Below are 21,545 nucleotides of genomic sequence, written 5' to 3' on the forward strand. Positions count from 1 at the left end.
ACAGCGCAGACGGTTAACATAGCATATTCTAGTGTCGACACGTTTGACACCAGAATGTAAAATGCGCGACATTGCGGGCAGCCGCGCTCTCTTTTCCGATGTCGCCTATAGTGATAGCAACAATTGGCTGTTTTAGCTTTGGTTAAACCGAGTATATTGTATTCGGAGTATTCAGACAGCCCGCGGTAACGAACGGGCGTCCAGACCCACACATAGTCGCCCGGGTTGTAGGTAACGTAGCGGCGTCCAAGTTTGTAGCGGTCAGCATCGACCTGCTGCTGGCGGAGAATACGCTGTCTGGCAAGCTGCCACGCTTCTTCCGCGCGCTGAACATAAGTTGCGACATCGAAGTCAAGTTCAGTCTCACTGTCAGGGATGTCCACAGGTAGCATAGCATCCAGGGGGTGGTTACGTGGCGACCGAAGACTAATGCAAACGGAGTGAACCGCGTCGTTTCTTGTTGCGCGGTAATATACGCGAATGTTGCGTATGGAAGAATTTGGTCCCATGCCTTGTGCTCGACATCAACATACATGGAAAGCATGTCGGTCAAGGTCCTGTTGAGGCGTTCCACCCAGCCATTTGTCTGGTAGGCTGTTGTTCGTCTATGGCTGGCGTGCGTGAGCTTCAGTACAGCCTGAGTGAAGTGAGTCGTTAATGCAGCACCACGGTCGGTAACGATAGCTGCAGGAGCGCCATGACGCAGGACTATGTCGTGGACAAAGAATTCGGTGACTTCAGCAGCAGTACGACTTGCAAGTGATGCAGTTTCAGCGTATCGTGTCAAGTAATCCGTCGCGACCGCAATCCACCGTTTTCCAGTGGACAACTTCGGAAAAAGACCGAGGAGGTCTACGCCAATTTGTTGAAAAGGGGTTTTTGGGGGTGCTATAGGCTGCAGAAAGCCAGCTGGCCTCAGAGGAGATTTGCGCCGTTGGCAATCAGAGCATGTTGCAACGTATTTCCGTGCTGATGGTAGTAAATTGGGCCAGTAGTACTTCAGCCGAATCTTTGCCAGTGTGTGACTGACCCCCATGTGGCCGGCGGATGGTTCATCATGACAAGCGCTCAAGATTTCGAGCCGTAACTGGGATGGCACAATATCGCGATAGCTTCACGCGGCTATGCCAGGTAAAACATCAAGTTCTTAGCCATTAGTTTTTACATTATTTATGCTCCTCCTCTGGCTCTATGGCGTGGCGCTGGCCGGAAGCACTCCCTTACATACTCGAGGCTTGACATCTGTAGTCACATGGCACCGATCACGTCTGACACACACCGCTCCCGTTATGTAACTCACCCCTCTAAATGTCTCATTTTGACTTTTATTATTGACCTTTCACCATTACCTTGACTGTGGTTCAGAAGCTGGAACCATCATCATCATCATCATCAGCCTGATTATACCCACTGCAGGGCGAAGGCCTCTCCCATATTTCGCCACTTAACCCGGTTCTGTGCTAACTGCATCCACTTGACCCCAGCGAACTTCTTAATCTCATCCGCCCACCTAACTTTCTGCCGCCCCCTGCTACGCTTTCCTTCCCTTGGAATCCAGTTTGTTACCCTCAGCGACCATCGGTTATCCTCTCTTCGCACTACATGTCCTGCCCATGTCCATTCTTCTTCTAATTTCCACTAGAATGTCGGTAACTTGAGTTATTTCTCTTACTCTCTCTGCACGCTTTCTATCTCTTAATGTTACCCCTCCCATTTTTCGTTCCATAGCCCTCTGGGTTGTCCTCAACTTAAGTAGAACTCTCTTCGTTAGCCTCGACGTTTCAGCCCCATAGGTGAGTACAGGCAAGATGCAACTGTTGTATACTTTCCTCTTGAGCGATACCGGTAAGCTGCTAGTCATAATCTGCGAATGCTTGCCAAATGCACTCCATCCCAATCGTATTCTTCTTGTTATTTCCTGGAATACATATTGTCATCGTGGAAACAAACGAAACACATAGCGAAACCTTTACCTAGCATGGTGAAGCTATCGCTTTAAAAAACAAACAAATGCCTCAAACAAATGCAATTGCTGTGCAACGTTGAGAAAAATCTTCAGGAGCAATGATGGAAAGAATAGGCAGAACGCCTCGGAACTCGAAGTAGCACCTGTGTTGATGGCGGCATAGATGCTTCCCAGTATTCAATTTTTTTGTATTTTTGTGGTCTCGCAACGCAATCAAACGAGGGTGCGACGTTCATTGTGTTCCTGGACGTTGGTGTGGGTTATGATCACTTGCGAGTGGAAAGCATCGATTCTCAATAACAACAATCCGTAAAGAGACGAGAAGGAAAATTTAGGCCAGCTCGTGTCAACAAAGTAGGGCATACTTTAAAGAAAAAACTGGTTCTAGAAGAAAATACCTTTAATATAGCGATAAAAATTATATTTGGTGCACTTTTCCATACACTTGCATGTAGCCACGATAATATTTGGGGATTCAAACTGCTGCCGCACATGCCACAAAACAAACATCAGAATTGCAACGTCGGGCTCGACTGGAATAAACGGAATGTTGGCAAGCATATTCTCTTTCAAACGTCTTACCTCTTGAAGTCGAAAATATTGCAAACGAAAATCCGCAGCCGTTGGTCGGGCGTCTAAGAAGAAACAAACGAGATGTCAAAATAAAAAGGAGCTCCATATTTGACCAGGTAATATTTTTATTTCTTTTGTGCAACGTTGATACGCTACCGCTACTTAGAATTTCGTTCTTTATTTGTTTCTTAGGCATTTGCCTAAAAGGAGGCTGAGGCTAAAGGCGCGGTCGCCTGACGTGGCCTCAGCCCCCTGCTACACGATCAGTAAGCATCGAAAATACAATATTGCGGCAGGTTGGCACACAGCCGTTGCCTTGATCAGGACGTAAAAGGAAAGAAACAAAACAATAGTGACATTTGTGCGCAGTGTGTGCAAAAGAATTATATGTAGGTACAGTATGCATATAATGAACACACTTAATAGGCACAATTTTACGATGAGTGTAACAGGCATACAAAAATAATGAAAGTTAAATATACACAGTTCAAAACCCTATACCAGACAGGTGAATTTTTCCCTTTTTTTTTACATTTATACCATCAGACAAATAAACAAATACACAGTCAATTACAGATTACACTGGACAAACAATTTAAGTACAATAACTCGCTGGTAAGGAAACAATGAAAAATTGACCAACAAATCATCTAAAGCATGCGCGGGCGGAGTAATATTACTGAGAGTATGCAATATCACTACACAAAAGAAATCTCTTACAATCTTTCTTGAATGCAGAAAAGGGTTGATAATAATTTATGGGGATATCTCTTCTATTGAGCATTTTTTTACCTGGAAGGACAGTGTTTGGCGCTCGCAATTTGTTCTGGTTATAGGCATCTTTTATTTAGGATCCCTGATTGCGTACAAGCTTACTCTGTATGTAGGAGTGTTATGTAAACGATTCTTATGTATCCAGTGCAGCAGCTTAAAGTAGTAAACCTCGTCTGCCTTGAGTATACTGTATTTCAGAAAGGATAGACGAGTTCTTAGTTTATGTTTCTCATCATGATAATTTTCACATATACGCAATACCTGCTTCTGTAAAGTAATTATTTTTTTTTGTAATTGTGATCAGTAGTTGTGCCAGAGACTAATATACAATAGGTTATTCTTGAGTAGAAAAGAGAGTAATACAGAGCTTGTTTCATCCAAGATGGGATTAGGTGTTGAATTCTATAAAGGCAACCTGTCACTCGTGACAAATCAGATTTAAGGCTATCGATGTGGGTGTTCCACGAAAGATCACTGCAGAAACAAACCACCAGAAATTTCTGCTCAGAGACCTCCTCCAGCAGGATACCTTCATATTTGATGCTAATAGAGGTAAGGTGTCGCTTACTGACGGATTTGAAAATTACATATTTAGTTTTTGTTACATTTAGGCCTATACTATTGGCTTGCAACCACGTGGGGAGTTTTATTAAGTAATCATTAGCCATTTTTTCTAAACATTCTTTTGTTGCTCCAGTAAAAAATATATTGGTGTCATCTGCATACATGATTAGCTATTGGGATCCTGGTATCATAGTTATGTCATTCACATATACAAGAAATAGTAGAGGGCCCAGAATTGATCCTTGAGGGACTCCGTGTTGGATCTCCAATTTTCTCAATATATGATTGTTAATAATTATATATTGAGATCTGCCCTTTAGGTATGTCTCAATTAGCCTAAGCGCAACGCCCCGGATTCCGCACATTTCTAGGTTTTCTATCATTATATCATGTTGCACAGTATCAAATGCTTTCCTAAGGTCTATAAACAAACCCAGAGTTAGACGTTTCTTTTCTATGTTTTCAATAATTTTGTCTTTTATATATAGAAGTGCCTGTTCTGCCGACTTTTTTTCTTGGAAGCAGTACTGAGCGACAGCTATTATGTGATGTTTGCGAAAAAAATTAGTGAGTCTGTCGTTAATAACGCGCTCAAATAATTTAGAGAATATAGTTAAGACAGAAATTGGCCTATAATTATTAATATTTGATGCAGCTTTGAATCACTCTTTGAAGCGAAACATTTGGCAATATTTCGCATATATATGCACATTTGGTCTTTTGGTTACACTTTACGGCTACCTCTGACCTTTTGTCTCTAACCACAATAGACTCTGCAGCAGGGTCCGTATTCCTATTGTTCGTCATCTTCAGAAGGGTCACTATCTCATCGACCTCCAGTATATGAGTGGTGGAAACGCTGAAACCAGATGTGGATATCCCTTTTGATTCCGTCGTTTTCCCCAATCAGATAAGTGGAGGTTGGGGAGATAGCAACACTTTCGAAAATGCTGCAAATTCGAAACACAGACCAGGATATGAAGTTCTCAAGAAAGTTAGTTTATAATTACTTGGTAAAAAAAAAAGACAAATAATAAATACTGCGGCTTTCCATTTTCTTTGTCACATTACTTGAAATAGAACACCTTCATTGTTCCGCACATACTCCCTCAAGGAGAATTTTCCATACTAGGGTGAAGAACTAAAAAACAGCGCCTCGACCACGGACAGGATCGATGACGCAATAATTCGCTCAATTTTCGGTTTTTCCGTAGCAGATGGTTGGTAAAGGTATTTCATGATTTGCATCTGAATCACTTACTTCAAAGACCAAAGGCTAGAACACGCAATCACTCTTTGTCAGCATACATTAAGGCGTGACGGCTTTATCTCCTAGGCTCTAACGGTAAGAATGATTGCCTGTAGTAAAACTTCTCAGTCATATGTCTGCGCAAAATGTTCGTAATAAGATTCTGCAAAATGATCTCTGCTAAGTACGCACTCAACTTTATTTTCATTGACATGTCAAGGGCTCCAGAAGACGTGAATGCCAAGCACTCTGCGTTAAATTGAGCCCTCCTCACCTGATAAACCTTGCAGTCGGTGACGGGGCAATTGGCTGTCTGCGTATCAAATCCGTTCTCCGAAAAGTACTCTCGTACACACTGTTCTACAAATTCAACCCCTACCACGCGATTGCCCAAGTCCAGGAACCTGAATTATCAGTGAAAAAAAAAAAAAAACATGATGAAATTCTTCGACGTAAATATATGCACACGTCATGCCGCAACTGCGAACTGGGAGCTACGAAGACGCACGGTGCTCCTTTCTGGAGCTTTTAGCATGACAAAGTGAAATGACGATATATTTACGAAATAACGAAGTAATGCTCCTGTCCTTTCTTTTTCGAACAGCACACAATGTAACGCTCTTCGCAACAGCCGACTTCAGGACTATCAACACTTACTCGCATTTCTCGGACCTTGTGTCCCGCGGGTTTCTCGTTACAATATATTTGTAAATCATCTGAAATGTGTGGGCCTCAAGTTGCGTTAGAAGGACGATATCATTGCGACAGAATATTTCTGCTGGTCAGCCCCACAAAAAAAAAAACCATAAAGGAATACGTAATGCTTGTGGCTAAACACCCTTCAATTAAACGCACTATATCTATTAAAAATTATTTCACTGCATTATCCCGCCGCTGACTACAGCTATGCTCATAGCGGTTGTTATCGATAGCCGAGCAGAGATTATTAGTTGCAGTCTTCACCGTCGCAGGTTATCCTAGTGCAGCCCTTCGTTTTAATTTTTCCCGTTATATACCACCTTAAAAAGAACTCTTGCTCAAAGAGTCGCGATCTTAACGGCCTCATACGCCAGATCATAAAAAGATAAACTGGAGCCAGCATTTGAGGGCTGAATTTTAGTGGGGTGGTGTAAAGCGAATATGAAGCCTAGCAGACTCACTTGCACTCAGAGAACCCGGTGACTCGCTACCATAAAATAAGATTTAGAAGCTGCATTTCGGCTCGGATAATATACCGAAAATACACAAACAAAAATATCCTATCAGTGTATATGCCATTGAACGAAAAAATTGATGAAAATGTAGAAGGTAAATTATTAAAAAAAAGGTTTGGATTGAGAGGTCGTGTTGGACACCAAACTTCAGCGCTTCTGTGTGCGCTCCGCATAAATATCAGTTTGACGCACGGAACAAACATGGAGCACGCGCTGAATGTGTGAATAAAGAAGATAATTGCATCTCCACGCAGAGTTGTCCAATAATGACCCGCATTATCTGTCAAGACATTTGTCTATACACAGCCCAAGAAGGAAAGCAAGTTTGGGGGCTTTTCTTTCAGCCATGCATGGGTAAGTACGCTTCCTCATGTGATTTAGAACTCTCAGGTATCTAGCGATTCTCGGTAAGTGCACTTTTCAACAGGAAGTTGTGTGTGAAATGTGTTTCGCTAAGTAGCAACATTTTACTCTTCCAATCAATATTCCCGCATATTTCCACTCGGGATGCTCGCCAGAGTTGGATATAATGAAAAACAATCCCAATCGGCATTAAGACTGTCTTTAAAGTCTAGGAGAGAAAAATGCAAATAATAAAGCCAACGATTTTGTTGGGCTTAGGAGCACCCATCCAAATACGTTATGTGTCTGCAATATTCTCCGGCTGCCATGCATTTAACATCGGTGGTCAAGAAAGCTGGACCTGTGATCTCTATGGTGCCAAAGGAAAAAAAGGACTGACACTGTCTCTACGCTGTTTGCTGCCCATTCCTAGATGCTTGTAAAACGTCCACGAGTAGCAGCGAAAGATGCCTAATCCTATGGCTTATTCATGAAACAGATATGACATGCATGGTCACGTATAGCATTTAAAGAGCAAGAAAAAAATACTTACACACCTATTTTAGGAAACGTCATTTCACTTAGTTGGTACTTATCACAAAATAAAGTGTGCTTATATGCACGTAACCACTGAGGACTTCTGTACTACCCACCAGAGAATGTTAACATCCTCCATCTTAACAATTATCTTATCCTAAAAGTATTTTTACTTGCCCTCATAAACACCAGCTACTTATGCGCATCACACAAGATTGTTGGCCTTTATACAGAGCAACTGCTTCCCGAATTAAATAATATTGTAAAGGTATCAATACAAAGCAGACATCCAATTATATTTTCGCCATAAAATGTATGCACAGATTGGATAATCTTTCCTATAATGGAGGAAACGCGTTTATCTGCGTCCACGAAAGTTGTTCTGTACAAGCTGGAATAGAGCACCTCGTGAACTTACCACTTGAGTTCGTGCGCTTTACCACACAGTGGAATGAACACTTGCGCGTCTCGTTTCCCAGCCAGGACAACATCTTTGTGTTCCAACAGGATCCTGCGTTTTGAGAAATATATGGAATCCAGATATTTCACTGCTGTATTTCTCTGTGTCTTTAAATTGTACGCCGTATCTCCTTTCAGTATTGATACCTAGTTTGCACCTTTTATTCAAATGCGAACTCAAATGCCCGTTAAAATTCCCTCTAAATCCTTTTTCAATTTAGGTCTCCCTCATGTCGAATAATAACTCATAAGAAGCACATCAGTACCAAATATATTATATTCTGCATGAGGTCCATAAAGTCATCAGTATTAGTATCTATGTCCGGACTATCAGGTTTAGCAGTTTTAATGTAGGCAGTGAAGGCATTGCATATAAAAGATAAAACAGAAGTGTATGGCTTAAGAGTTAGTCACATTAGCTAGAAGTATAGGATACGTCAATCCCTTGACATTGATACCTTGTGGTTAAGGCTTGCCATATATTTTTAGCGAAGTTTACTTCTTTTATTTTCTGGTTCTGATTATTACAGCGAAACCTGGACGCTCTCCGCAGTTTCACAAACCCCTAAGGGACTATGCTAATAATTTGATCCGATCAGCAAATGGTCAGCACAGATCGAATTTTTCGGCTGATTTCTTCATATCTGTTGCTGCAGATGTGGCTGCGCAAACAACGCCCCACTAATTTCTGAATGACCCATAGTCGTTCACGACCTGTCATCTCTGAGGTGTTTCCTACGATACTAAGGAACACTGCTAACAAACAGACAGCCTGCTGCGCGTGTCGATTTCTTTTTTATTTTATAATGGATAGTTCATTTGTTCAGTGACGCTTCTCTGCTTCCTCGTTTAATGACACCTATGTCGTTTGCTTTAGCATGAGTCACTAAGATATCCTTAGTACAGTTTCAGCACAATAGTTAGCGACCGAGTTTCTTGCGTCGATAGGACCAAGGTGCGGAGCTGAGCAATTCATAAATGAATATAACGTCACCCTAGGCCAGTGTAACTGACACTGCGTTATGTCCTAATGATTGTTATCTCCTGCACAGCTCATTTACCACAAGGCAGCACTGGCGTGAAGTCATTATCACGGTCGGTCAAAGGAAATGCACCTAGTGCGTGTCTATTGAGCGAACCATATATTCTTAATTTTCGAATTTTTGGGGGCTACAGTAGGTGAATAAAGGAAATGAAATGCGTGCAACAATTTTATCTCCTTAACGACACTACGTGCATACATGAATCCAATGCTCGGTTCATTTGAAACGTCGCACCTACACTAAAAATCTTTTATTTCTTCTTCAATTATTAGCCCAATGAATTTGCGGTATTTAATGATATTGTAGTGAAAATTCTTAATTTTATATTTCTACTAACTGATGAGGTGTGCTCATTCTTTTGAGTTTATTTCGACCTGATTTGATTAGTACGGGACCGGAGCATAAACTGTGTCAACATAGATTAATCAAAGAAGTGTGCAGGATGCTTTTCTGCACAAAGGAGACGTTGTTGTTCAAATGAAAATTGACAGTTTCCTCATGTCACACAGTGTGGTCTATCTATGTCTTCACTCAGAAGTGGCTACATCCCATTATTTACGTTCTGTTCCTTTAATGGTTTCTAATCTGTGTTCTAAATTATGTGGAATGAAAAATGACAACCAATAAATGTTTCTCGGGAAAAAAGTGAACGAAGGCAGCATGAAAAAGCAGCACTCTAGTATACTTCAAGTGGGCTCAATATTTCTTTCGTTGCTTAAATAGATGTCATCACCATATGGCAACTTTCGGATCAGCAACAGAGCGCCAGCAGCATAAGTGTCACGAGGGATGCTTTTTCACGGCGCAGCTGTATTACCTTGATGTTTTTGTTTCCGGCAGGAGAACTCGATATTTTAGGAGCGGAAGCTCTTCCCCCTGTTCTGCTATTTCAGTCGGTGTGGCGACGGCTCCAAAGTAAAGGTGGCTGACGTATCCCGTGGCTATCAATGGCTTGAGTTAGAATTTTTTCTGTCCGAAGCTGTGCTCACCATGATAGTTTGCCACCCCAGCAATCCCAGAGGGCGCCAACACTATGTCACGGGGTGCCACCCAATTTTGCAACCACCATCCGGCCCCCCTTAGGTCACGCGGTGCCACTCAAGATGGCAGCCACCCCATGGTCCTCCTGGAATAAGTGGCGCCGTCCAATTTGGCATTCAACAACACTTGGGCCACCCTGTTTCAAGTGGTGCCAGCCACGCCGAGCCAGCAGTGACCCCCTCTAATGTCATTCAACTATATACGTGCAAGAAGGATTCGCACATGCGAACTTTGATCCTCGAAAGCGTTTGAGTGCGACATTCTCAGGGGCATCCGAACCAGTTGTCGCAGAGAGACGCCACTTCATCGCTTTGAAGAAAGTGAAGTCATGCGTGCAAAGAGCGCCCCACCACATGCACGGCGATAGACGCGCAGACGAGTTGATTGAAAAGACTACATGCTCTCCTCTCCAGCTCTGATTGGAAGTGCACTCCCATTTACTCATCTGTGGGGGACGCCAATGTTCTGATCACAGCGATGGTCACTCATTGCAGCATTGCGAAAGATGGCAGCTATTCATGCAGACTGCTAACGAGAGTTGCATGCAGAAACAAGTAACAGCAACAAATATTGAAACTGTACCTCAGCTCCAATCGATAAAGCCTATTTTGCGTGCGTGCTGCGTTCAGAAGGTAAACGTAGGAAAGAAAACATTCACTAACATTTTTCACAAACTTAGAAGTCAGGTTCCGCGTCCACCAATTATTCTGTGGCAGACTGTGCCGAGCGACTAAGCGCGGATTTATCTTGATATTTCTTCGATAGCCATAGCAGACGGCCTGTACTGCGAATTGTATTGGGTTTAAAAGAGCTGTAAATAAGAGAACTCAACAAAATGTTCACAACATCAACGATAACTTCCACTGTCTGTATTTATCAAGCTATTCAATGAAAGAAAAGGGCATTGCTGCCAAGAGATCTGCAGTTTGTGGTATAGATCTTTCCTAAATTTATGCATGAAGCTCATCACATTGTCCTTACTTGTAGTGAAATACGCTTTACCACCTAGCTACGTTGCAATAGATTTACGTCTATCTCAAGAATTTTTACCGTATCACTATCAATACAATGCGACTGCAGAGGAGTTGAATATTTTGCGTAAAAGGAGAAATTCTATGGAATTTATAATTGTTCGCAAACAAACATGCTGAAGGGCGGGCCTAATAAAAAAACACGATTTACTTCACAGCTACTTCCCCTAAAATATAGGTTATAAGTATTTGATGTGGTAATAAGGCTTTAGGGTTGAAAATAAATATTGCGTAAAAAAGGAAACTTGTCGTACGTCGAATGACGAATCCCTTCTGAGGTAAGGCAGTTTGTGCTTACAGACATCATTCTTTTTTCGATTGTAATATTCGATACATACCATGTCCAATTTTGTTTTCTTCAAAACCGCTCAAGACACGCGGGTGCAAGTTTAATATAAAGGAATGACTGGCAACACTTTGATGTTATAATAGATTCGGCTGGTCAAAATGTGTGATGCGAGTACCTATACTGAGCATATATTGTCACGGGTTCTATCGCTACCCGGACGGCAGTCCAGAAGGACAGGGTCAAAGGACGGGGTTGAGGCACAGGAGGCAGAGAGCAGGCGCTTGACCAGGCAAACACAGCGGCGGCCCAGAACCACGCGCACTCCACAGAACTTCGTTTTCTTCTCCCTCTAGAACTGACACGGTTAGCGCGGGTCACACTACTCCTGCCCCTGAAAGGCGCATCGTCCCGATGCGCGCTCTAGCGTAACTAAAACGTTAAATCGAGCAGAGCTCAGAGTCAGAATACGTGGTTCTAGCGTTCACAGTAAGTTTTGAGGCGAACCACATGCACCACTTCAGGATGAGGGGGCAGACGAGATGTGCTCGGAACAATCGGAATCACCTCGTAATTCACGTCGCTTATACGGCGAACGACCTCGTATGGGCCAAAGTAACGCTTTAAGAGCTTCTCGCTGAGACCGCGACGGCGAACGGGAGTCCACACCCACACTTATCACCAGGTGCAAAATGAACTTCACGACGCCGGAGGTTGTACCTACGCGCATCGACGTGCTGGCGGTCTTGGATGCGTAGTCGTGCCAACTGTCGGGCTTCTTCCGCGTGCTGGTTACCAGTTGCACATCGTCGTAAGAGTAGGCCTCCGGCTCATGGGGAAGCATGGCGTCAAGCATGGTAATCACCTCTCGGCCACGCACCAGGCGGAACGGCGAAAACCCGGTTGTTTCCTGAGTTGCGGTGTTATAAGCGAAAGTTACGTGGGGAAGAATGTCGTCCCATGTACGGTGCTCGACGTCCACATACATAGATATCATGTCGGCCATAGTCTTATTAAGGCGCTCAGTGAGCCCATTCGTTTGGGGGTGGTATGCGGTAGTTTTGCGGTGGTGCGTGTTGCTTAAATGCAAGATCTCTGCCATTAGCTGGGACACGAACGCGACACCGCGATCTGTGATCAAGACTTCGGGAGCACTGTGACGGAGGACGATGGACTCGACGAAAAACTTCGCTACCGCGGTTGCAGAAGGTAAAGCTCGCGATCAAGCATACCGGGTGAGGTAATCCGTAGCAACAGCAATCCAGCGGTGTCCCGAGTTGGACGTAGCAAAACGTCCGAGCAGGTCCATGCCTACCTGCTGGAACGGAGTCGTAGGCGGCTGAATAGGGTGAAGATGTCCTGCGGGTTGTACGGGCGGAGTCTTACGTCTTTGACATTCGCGGCAGGTCCTGTTATAGTGACGAACAGTCTTAGCAAGTTGAGGCCAGTAATACTTGGAACGAATTCGTGCGAGTGTTCGGCTGTATCCGAAATGCCCGGAAGTGGGTCGTCATGACAGGCGTCCATAATTTCATTACGTAGGTCAGCCGGAATAACCAGTAGCCAAGACCTCGCACTGGCTGCGAAGCTCTTTTTGTATAGCACATTGTTGCGAAGACGTAATGCGGGTAGAACGCGCAAGAAGACGCGTGGAATGGTGCCGTCTTGACCTTCCATATGGGCGATTACTTAACGGAGTTCCGTGTCGTGTAGCTGCCGCGCTGCCATATCGACTGTGCTTATGGTACCTATAAAAGCATTTTCATACTCGTCGTCTTGACCGTCAGATGTTGATTCTGTAAGGGCTCTCGAGAGGCAGTCAGCATCTGTGTGCCTGCGACCGGACTTATAAACTATAGTAGCATCGAATTCTTGCAACCGAAGGGCCTACCGTGCACGTCGCCCCCCTGAAGGGTCTCTCAGAGTGCTGAGCCAACATAGAGAGTGATGGTCGGTAACCACCTGAAATGGGCGTCCGTACAAGTAGGGTCTGAACCTATTAATCGCCCAAACTACGGCGAGGCATTCTTTTTCAGTGGTCGAGTAGTTAGTCTCCGCCTTCGATAATGTTCGACTTGCGTAAGCGATTACACGCTCGGTCCCGTTCTGTTTTTGAATGAGCACGGCTCCGAGGCCCTTGTTGCTGGCGTCTGAATGAACTTCAGTCTAGGCGTCCTGGTCAAAGTGCCCGAGTACAGGAGAGGTCTGTAAGCCTTGTTTAAGGCGGTCGAATGCACGCTGCTGTTCATCCGACCACTGGAAGGCGACGTTCTTTTTCGTGAGATGAGTAAGTGGTGCAGCGACATCAGAAAAGTTAGGAACAAAGCGCCTATAGTAAGCACTGAGGCCCAGAAACCTTCGTACGGCGTTCTTGTCCGGTGGCGTAGGAAAGGAGGCGATGGCGGCTGTTTTATCGGGATCTGAACGAACACCCGCGCTACTGCTGACGTGGCGAAGAAATTTTAATTCATCGTAGGCACACTTGGACTTTGTGGGCTTCAGAGTGAGGCCTGCGCTTCTTATAGCTTGTACTACTGCTCTCAGGTGAAGAAGATGATCGGAGAACGTGCTTGAGAAGATTACAACATCGTCAAGGTGGACCAGACAAGTTTGCCACTTCAGTCCGGCCAAGACGGTGTCCATAACACGCTGAAAGGTTGCTGGGGCGGTACAGCGGCCGAACGGCGTCACTTTAAACTCATATAGACCATCCGGGGTGATAAAAGCAGTCTTCTCTCGGTCGCGCTCATCAACTTCGATTTGCCAGTAACCACTTTTCAGATCTATAGATGAAAAGTAACGGGCATGTCGTAGATGATCAAGTGCGTCATCAATGCGAGGAAGGGGATAAACATCCTTCTTGGTGACGTTGTTGAGGCGGCGGTAGTCAACACAGAATCGAAGAGTGCCATCCTTTTTCTTTACTAGTACCACTGGAGCTGCCCATGGGCTGTGCGAGGGTTAAATTATATCGTCGGCCAGCATTTCTTGCACTTGGTTCTGAATAACTTCACGTTCTTTGAAAGAAACTCAGTAAGGTGATTGACGAACAGGGTGAGCAGCGTCATCGGTAATTATTCTGTGTTTGGCAATGGTCGTCTGGCGAACTCCGGATGACGTAGAGAAGCAGTCTTGGAATTCTGCAAGCAGCGCTATCAATTTGGCCCTCTCGCTCACAGAGAGATTAGGTGCAATGCTTACACCCAAAGGTGCATCGTTCTGCTGCAAAGAGAAGGAGGAGAAAGCACCTTCGGACAGGGCAACAACTTGAATAGGGGCGGTAATGCTCTGGATGGTACCAAGAGCCGTGCCTTTCGTAAGACGCTGTGGAGTGCCACAAACATTGGTGACTAGGACGTGTACGCAGCCAGTATTCAGCTGCGCGAGACCCCATTCAAGAAGCAGCTGAGCATTTCCCTCCAGCAGAACTTCGCTAGAAGCAACGTGGTGGGACGTGACAGGGAGAAATACGCTAGACTGGGGCGGTACGCTTACGTGCTACGCCAAGACGCGTGCCGTGCAAACTTGGGGCTTTGTTCGCGCCGAGGTATATCGAGGTTGACGAAGCGTGAGGCGGCGGTCGGTAAAGTCGATTACAGCGCTGCAATCACTCAAAAATCCATGCCGAGAATAATGTCTCTGGAACATTTCGATAGTACAACAAAGGTAACCGGGCACCTAAGACCGTTAATCTCAATACGAGTAGTGCATCTGCCGATTGGTCTCACGAGGTGGTCTGCAGCGGTTCTGATATCGGGGCCATCCCACTGCGTCGTTACCTTGCGAAGTCGGCTGCATAGCTCCCCACTCATAACAGAATAGTCTGCACCAGTGTTAACGAGTGCCGTCACGTCGTATCCGTCGATCACAACATCGAGGTTATTGTACACTGTGGCGCGACGGTCGTCGAAAGCTAAGTCGGGGAGTTCGTCGTGAAGTTCGTCAGAAAGCTCGTCGGAAAGCTCGGCGGGAAGTTCGGCGAGACGTTAGGCGCGAAGTTAGTCGGGAAGGTCGTCGGGTTGATCGTCGGTTCGCGTGAGGGAGCGGGGCGAAAAACGTGCAGGCTCTTTAACAGGAACGGGTTCGGCAACGTCACCTCCAGACGTCGCCGGGCTTAGTTTTCTCGATGAGGGGACAGGCTTTGCCGTCGATTGCTGCGAAGGGGATAATCGTACCGGCGGGACGGTGTCGAGCGAAGGTCGCGACGTGAAGACCGGTCGGGTGGTGGTGAACGGCGCAGATAATCCGCGATATCGCGGGGTTGCTCGCCGAACTCCGGACGGGGAGCATTCCGCTGGAAACTGCGAAGACCAAGCTCGCGGTAAGGGCAGCGACGGTAGACGTGGCCTGCTTCTCCGCAGTGGAAGCATAGTGGCATAGTGGGCGGGGTTGTGCAGGCAAGTACTGATGGATGGATGGATGGATGGACGGACGGACGGACGGACGGACGGACGGTTGGACGGACGGACGGATGGATGGATGGATGGATGGATGGATGGATGGATGGATGGATGGATGGATGGATGGATGGATGGATGGGTGGATGGGTGGGTGGGTGGATGGATATGTGGGTGGGTGGGTGGATGGATGGATGGATGGATGGGTGGATGGATGGATGGATGGATGGGTGGGTGGGTGGGTGGATGGATGGATGGATGAATGTGTGGGTGGGTGGGTGGATGGATGGATGGATGGATGGGTGGATGGATGGATGCATGGATGGATGGATGGATGGATGGATGGATGGATGGATGGATGGATGGATGGATGGATGGATGGGTGGGTGGGTGGGTGGGTGGGTGGATGGATGGGTGGGTGGGTGGATGGATGGATGGATGGATCGATGGTTGGATGGATGGATGGACGGATGGGTGGGTGGGTGGATGGATGGGTGGTTGGGTGGATGGATGGATGGATGGATGGATGGATCGATGGTTGGATGGATGGATGGATGGATGGATGGATGGATGGATGGGTGGGTGGGTGGGTGGATGGATGGATGGATGGATGGATGGGTGGGTGGGTGGGTGGGTGGATGGATGCATGGATGGATGGTTGGATGGATGGATGGATGGATGGATGGATGTGTGGGTGGGAGGGTGGATGGATGGATGGATGGATGGATGAATGGGTGGGTGGGTGGGTGGGTGGATGTATGGATGGATGGGTGGGTGGGTGGCTGGATGGATGGATGAATGTGTGGGTGGGTGGGTGGGTGGATGGATGGATGGATGGATGGGTGGGTGGGTGGGCGGGTGGGTGGATGGATGGGTGGGTGGGGGATGGATGGATGGATGGATGGATGGGTGGGTGGGTGGGTGGGTGGGTGGATGGATGGATGATGGATGGATGGATGGATGGATGGATGGATGGATGGATGGATGGGTGGGTGGGTGGGTGGGTGGGTGGGTGTGTGGATGGATGGATGGAATATAGGAGCATACCCTTTGAAACTAGGTCGTAGCAGTTGCTATCATGCTCATATTTTTGTATATCTTGAATATTGTTTTATATCGGTTGACTATACCAGCCTTCCATTTATTGACTATTTATTTCAACAATATTAGCATTATGACATTTTTCCGATTTTAAGCCACTAGTCTTCCAACTGCTTTTTGCTAGCTTTAACCACAGGAAGGAAGGTGATGAAGATTTTACGCTCAGAGTTATGGAGACAGATTCGCCTGTTGAACGAATTTCTGAAGGTGAGAGCCGCGGACGACTTATCATATAGAAGCTGTTATTATTCCACACGAGTTTGCACTGAGCATATGTGAAATGTATGGTTTCTTCCTCTGGTAACGAATTGCACCAAAAAGCTAGCAGTCCGTTCCAGTGCGAAAAAATCCTGTAGTTACTGTAGGTAATGTACAGTTGTCTGCCAATGCAACGGAAGTGTTAGAACATGGGCCTAAGTTAGCTCTTCCCCCTAAGGTTGACGCCGCAGGGAAGCTTGTCATTGTAAGACATGTCGCAGAGGCTGAGGCTGATAAGATTGAATAAGTGGGAGGAATGGGGGAAGTGAATTCGCGTGCTGCAGGCCGTGGAGACTTTTAGCAACGCCGGCATATTCGACGGCCTTAGCTTGTCCCTTAGGTCGTCCCAAGCTTCTTTAGAGGGATCAGAATCACATGTCGCAGAAAAAGCTCATGAAGAAGAGGCCAGCCGAATTGTGGCTGAAGGGATTGACTGTTTGAACCGCATAAAAGGACGTGGAAGATGGAAGTTGCGATTTGAAACAGTAATTAAAGAACTGAAGAGCAAGGAATTCAAGCTGTTGCTTTCGGATAAAGAAGGCGGTTTTGTTGTATTGGATTCTATCAATTACGGAGCAAAGACTCTGGCGGCCATGAACAAGAGCTTTCGAAAAGGGCAACCTAAGGACTTACAAGCTGCTAACAGGAAGGTTGTACGGATTCTCGAGGAAACTAAACTGAGGCAGCTTTGCCGCACGGTTAAGGACACTAGACATGATACCTTGTCGGTATTCTTCAGTGCAAAAGCACACAAACATGAGAAACCTTTCCGCGCACACACACGTGGCAAATTCTAGTCTCGGAATACTTGGTCAAGCACCTCGGCTAAGTACATGTGGATGATCCCTTTAGAATAAAAAACTCTGAGGAGATATCTGACAACAAGGAATATGATAAGAAGAGACATTCTGGATTTTCACTCGATATTGAAGACATGTACTATCCTATCCCACAATAAGGCTTGTTGAAAGAACTACGAGAAACGATTGAGAAGCAGGCTATAGTTTTCCACTTTTCAAATCCCGATAAATTGGCTTGGAGCCAAGAACTTCACAATGCTTTACTTAGCCTTTTAAAGATAACCATAGATCACTGCGAGGAGATCGTTGGCATCACTGAGTCGGGAGGAGGGGCGGGTGCGTCACAACATGACACTATCAACAACTGAGGCCAACGAGCTTGAGGTCTTCCAGTCCAGGAGAAACACAGAAATTTGGACGAAGAAGTGTGATAAATTTCTAAGAGATAACGTCCCTTTTCATATATATATATATATATCTCGAGCATGACGCACATCACGACCGAGTAACAGTATAAATAACTCTAATTATATAGCAAAAGATTCAAGAACCCACCTAAACTATTCTAACCAAACACCAGACAGACCACACTTTCAGCCCAACATTATTAACTTGAATGCATTACTTATCCCGAAAGAAAAAGCAATCCTATCCCGTGGATTAAAATTCTGCCCAAATATGAGACGATATGACGAATATAAATTACTTAAGGATCTAGACAATTTTTCGCGAACCCTAAGACTATTCGCCACGACATCGACCTAGAGGTGGCGCCACCGTCACTCCGGTAGTGTGGATCGGCAGCCGGCGGCGCTCGCAGAAACGCACGCTGCGTAGGTCTGCTTCCGAGTTTACGGCGGGTTTGTTGGCGATGAAAACGTGCCTTCTGCAGTATTTCTGCAATATTGCAGAAAAAAAAAAAAGGATTTCGCCAATGCAGCAGAAGAAGAGCGGATTTTAGGAAAACAAAGCACGCAACCACCAATCTTCTAGATTTACTTTGCACGTCTCTTGCGCTGTACCGCGCTCACGGGCCTAATGCTTGGGCCTGCCTAATGACAGCTTTGTTTTTCTTATCGACTTTTAAACAATTCGCGCGTTTCTCATGCGAGTGAGAGTGGCGAATTTAGTGTCAAGCCCACGCAGATACAAAGTTCGTGCTCTGACCTGCAGTACTCTAGATTGAATCGAGAAAGCCTGGTTCACTATATCGTACTTGACTCGAGGATTAAGCAGGTTAAATGTAGCATTGGCAGCGCACTGCATGGCGAGTTGCTTTAGACTGAGTGCACATCAACTCTGGCCCAGACAACCACGCACATGTATTCACCAAAAATGAGATCACGCCGACACTATACAGGAACCCTCGCCGCACAGGAAAGCTGATTGTTCACGTGTACAGCGCTGAGTGGATTGAATTGGCCGAGATGCTTTTTGTGGCAACTGTCATACAACGTAATCGTGTATTACTGCATGCGCCACTAGCTGTAAACTATTTTCTGAAACCGAGGAAAGTATAAGGGATTTGTGATGGGTGTGATGTTAATATATAACGGTAAATTAGCAGTGTAATTATTTTGTTTTGCAATGCGAATACATTTCACCGTGTGAGAGAACTTTTACACACTTGACAGAATTTACAAGTAACGTTAAAGTGCAAGCTACGAATTACTCGCTGCGAAGACATCGTTATAAACTGCGCATGGGCACTGTCATGTTCTGGGAAGTAATTTTACAGGCTGAAAATTTGTTTATCGCTAATTATTTAGCAGTGACTAAATCTTATGCGAAGTAAAATATTAGGGCTGCTTCCAAAACAGATGCCGGATATAAAACTATTCCGAAAGAAGTGGAGGTCATCTTATCATGCGACTATAAAAATGTATTTATTCCCGTACTAAACACTGACATTTAAGCCCGCATGAAGCTGTTTTACTCCCCTTGTCAGAAATGACGAGTTTGCTTGGAAGACAGCACTTGGACGAAAAGGGATTATAATGATTAAAATAGGCTACAAGTAAAGTACATTAATCTAGGTGTATTATGTAATATTTAGGGTAACAATTAGGTGCAGGGAATATGTTTCCTAAACATTCGAGCATTTCTCTAAAGCGAAATGTGCTCACTAAAACTTTTACGGATGCACAGAAGCCTTCAACAACAAAAACAAAAAAGAAAAGAAATGCATATTGGCCTGGGTTTAACGCATGAAAGTGTTATTGGCTATGACAGATTATTGCAAAGGCTGGTTTTGTGTCGTTTTTTTTCTCATTATTAACACCACATTTACCACGTTACCACGTGGGATTGTTTATTGTGCAGTCAAATCCCACAGCAGATGAACGCCTTTCGAAACAGTTGTGATTGAATCCCCGTTCTCGAAATCAGCAGTCGAGCGCCCTTGAGACACTGCGACAGAGGTTTGAAAGCAAAAAAAAAAAAAAAAAAAAAAAAAAGAAGTGCTCACACAACTCTATCGTGCGTATACAGACGGCATAGTAGGCTTAGAGTGGTCTGTTCAAACTGCATTCTGCTATATGAAGCAGTCTGCGGTGGCATATGTTTTAGTAGCTGCGGTATTCCAAACAGAAACTGGAATATGCGATTTCTGAGCGTTTACATTAACTTTTATTGACGGCAACGACCTGTTTTGCTTCGACACGGCTGTAAAGACAGTATCACTTCGTTTGAGACATTGCATGTCAAAGGATCTCAAGCGCCGAAGACCGCGATGCATGATGTCCTTATCCGAGCATGACATGCTCGATACGGACAAGTATATATTTTTTAATGAAGCGTGGGGTTATAGACTGTTCATATTCGTTTTGCAAGAGGCATATACGTAAGCAAAAGCTCACAGGAACTGCGAAACAAACAAAAACACTCGTGTACACACCGCATGCGCGCGCGTAAATCACTGCGGGCAGGCACGCGACGCGAAAACGCATCCACACCGAGTAGGTTTCGCCGCTGAGCCGCAAGGTGGCGACTCTGCTCGATCTCGAGGCCAATAGGAATATTTTTTTGAAACACCTAGCTGTAATTCGGTCTCATTTCCCCGGTCTCAGGAACAGTGGATCCCTGGATCTGGTAGGGAAAAGCATCTGGACCTGTACATAAATGCTGTACAGCGGAACATCCTTCGCGCTTTCGAGTCGAGACGTACAAACCCGGACCCTCTAATATTTCAAAGAAAGAACGTAACGCCTTATTATCACTTAGCCAGCGAACGGACATCGTCATAAAACCTGCCGATAAAGCAGGGGGTATAGTAATTTTAAACAAAGACGAGTACATTAACGAGGGATATCGGCAACTTAACAACGCCAATTTCTATAAATTACTGCGATCAGATCCCACGGCCGAACACCAGAAAATTATAGCACAAACTCTAAAGCAGCTCATCGAGATAGGGGAAATACCACCACGAATAAGTAAGTCACTAGAAGCAAATGCTCCATCCCCAGGACGTTTCTACATGCTCCCGAAAGTGCACAAAGAAAATCATCCCGGTCGACCAATCGTATCCGGCATTGGCACGCTCACAGAACCAATATCTAACTACATCGATTCGCTCATGAAACATATCCCTCCCAAACATACATCGTACATACACGACACTAATCACTTTCTGAAAGGATTATCTAAATTTAAAGTCCCTAAAGGTGCCCTTTTAGTTACCCTTGACGTGGTGTCCCTATACACGAACATTCCGCATGAGGACGGGATCAAAGCTCTAATCACATATTATGAAAAACACAAAGCCCCAAACTACCCTAGCCCAACAGCCACCGCGTCACTCGCTAATCTTGTTTTAAAACTCAATTCCTTCGAATTCAAATACTCGTATTACCTTCAAACAAGTGGTACAGCAACGGGAACAAAAATGACGCCAAACCATGCCAATATA

At 45.2% G+C, this 21,545-nt stretch overlaps 1 protein-coding gene across 1 annotated transcript in view; it reads right to left on the reverse strand.

The window, feature by feature from the left end:
• Positions 1-21,545, reverse strand: part of LOC146177688 (thiopurine S-methyltransferase-like) — an 86,156-nt gene that overhangs the window by 11,714 nt on the left and 52,897 nt on the right. The window contains exons 2-4 of the mRNA XM_084581617.1: positions 7,638-7,730; positions 5,401-5,530; positions 2,549-2,601 (exon numbers count right to left, since the gene is read on the reverse strand). Of these exons, the coding sequence (XP_084437743.1) occupies positions 2,549-2,601; positions 5,401-5,530; positions 7,638-7,730 (276 nt within the window). The remainder of the gene's footprint in view (positions 1-2,548; positions 2,602-5,400; positions 5,531-7,637; positions 7,731-21,545) is intronic.

The sequence above is a fragment of the Amblyomma maculatum genome, chromosome 10 (assembly GCF_055883805.1).
Source record: "Amblyomma maculatum isolate TAMU_Amacu chromosome 10, ASM5588380v1, whole genome shotgun sequence".
In the NCBI taxonomy this organism is placed as follows: domain Eukaryota; kingdom Metazoa; phylum Arthropoda; class Arachnida; order Ixodida; family Ixodidae; genus Amblyomma; species Amblyomma maculatum.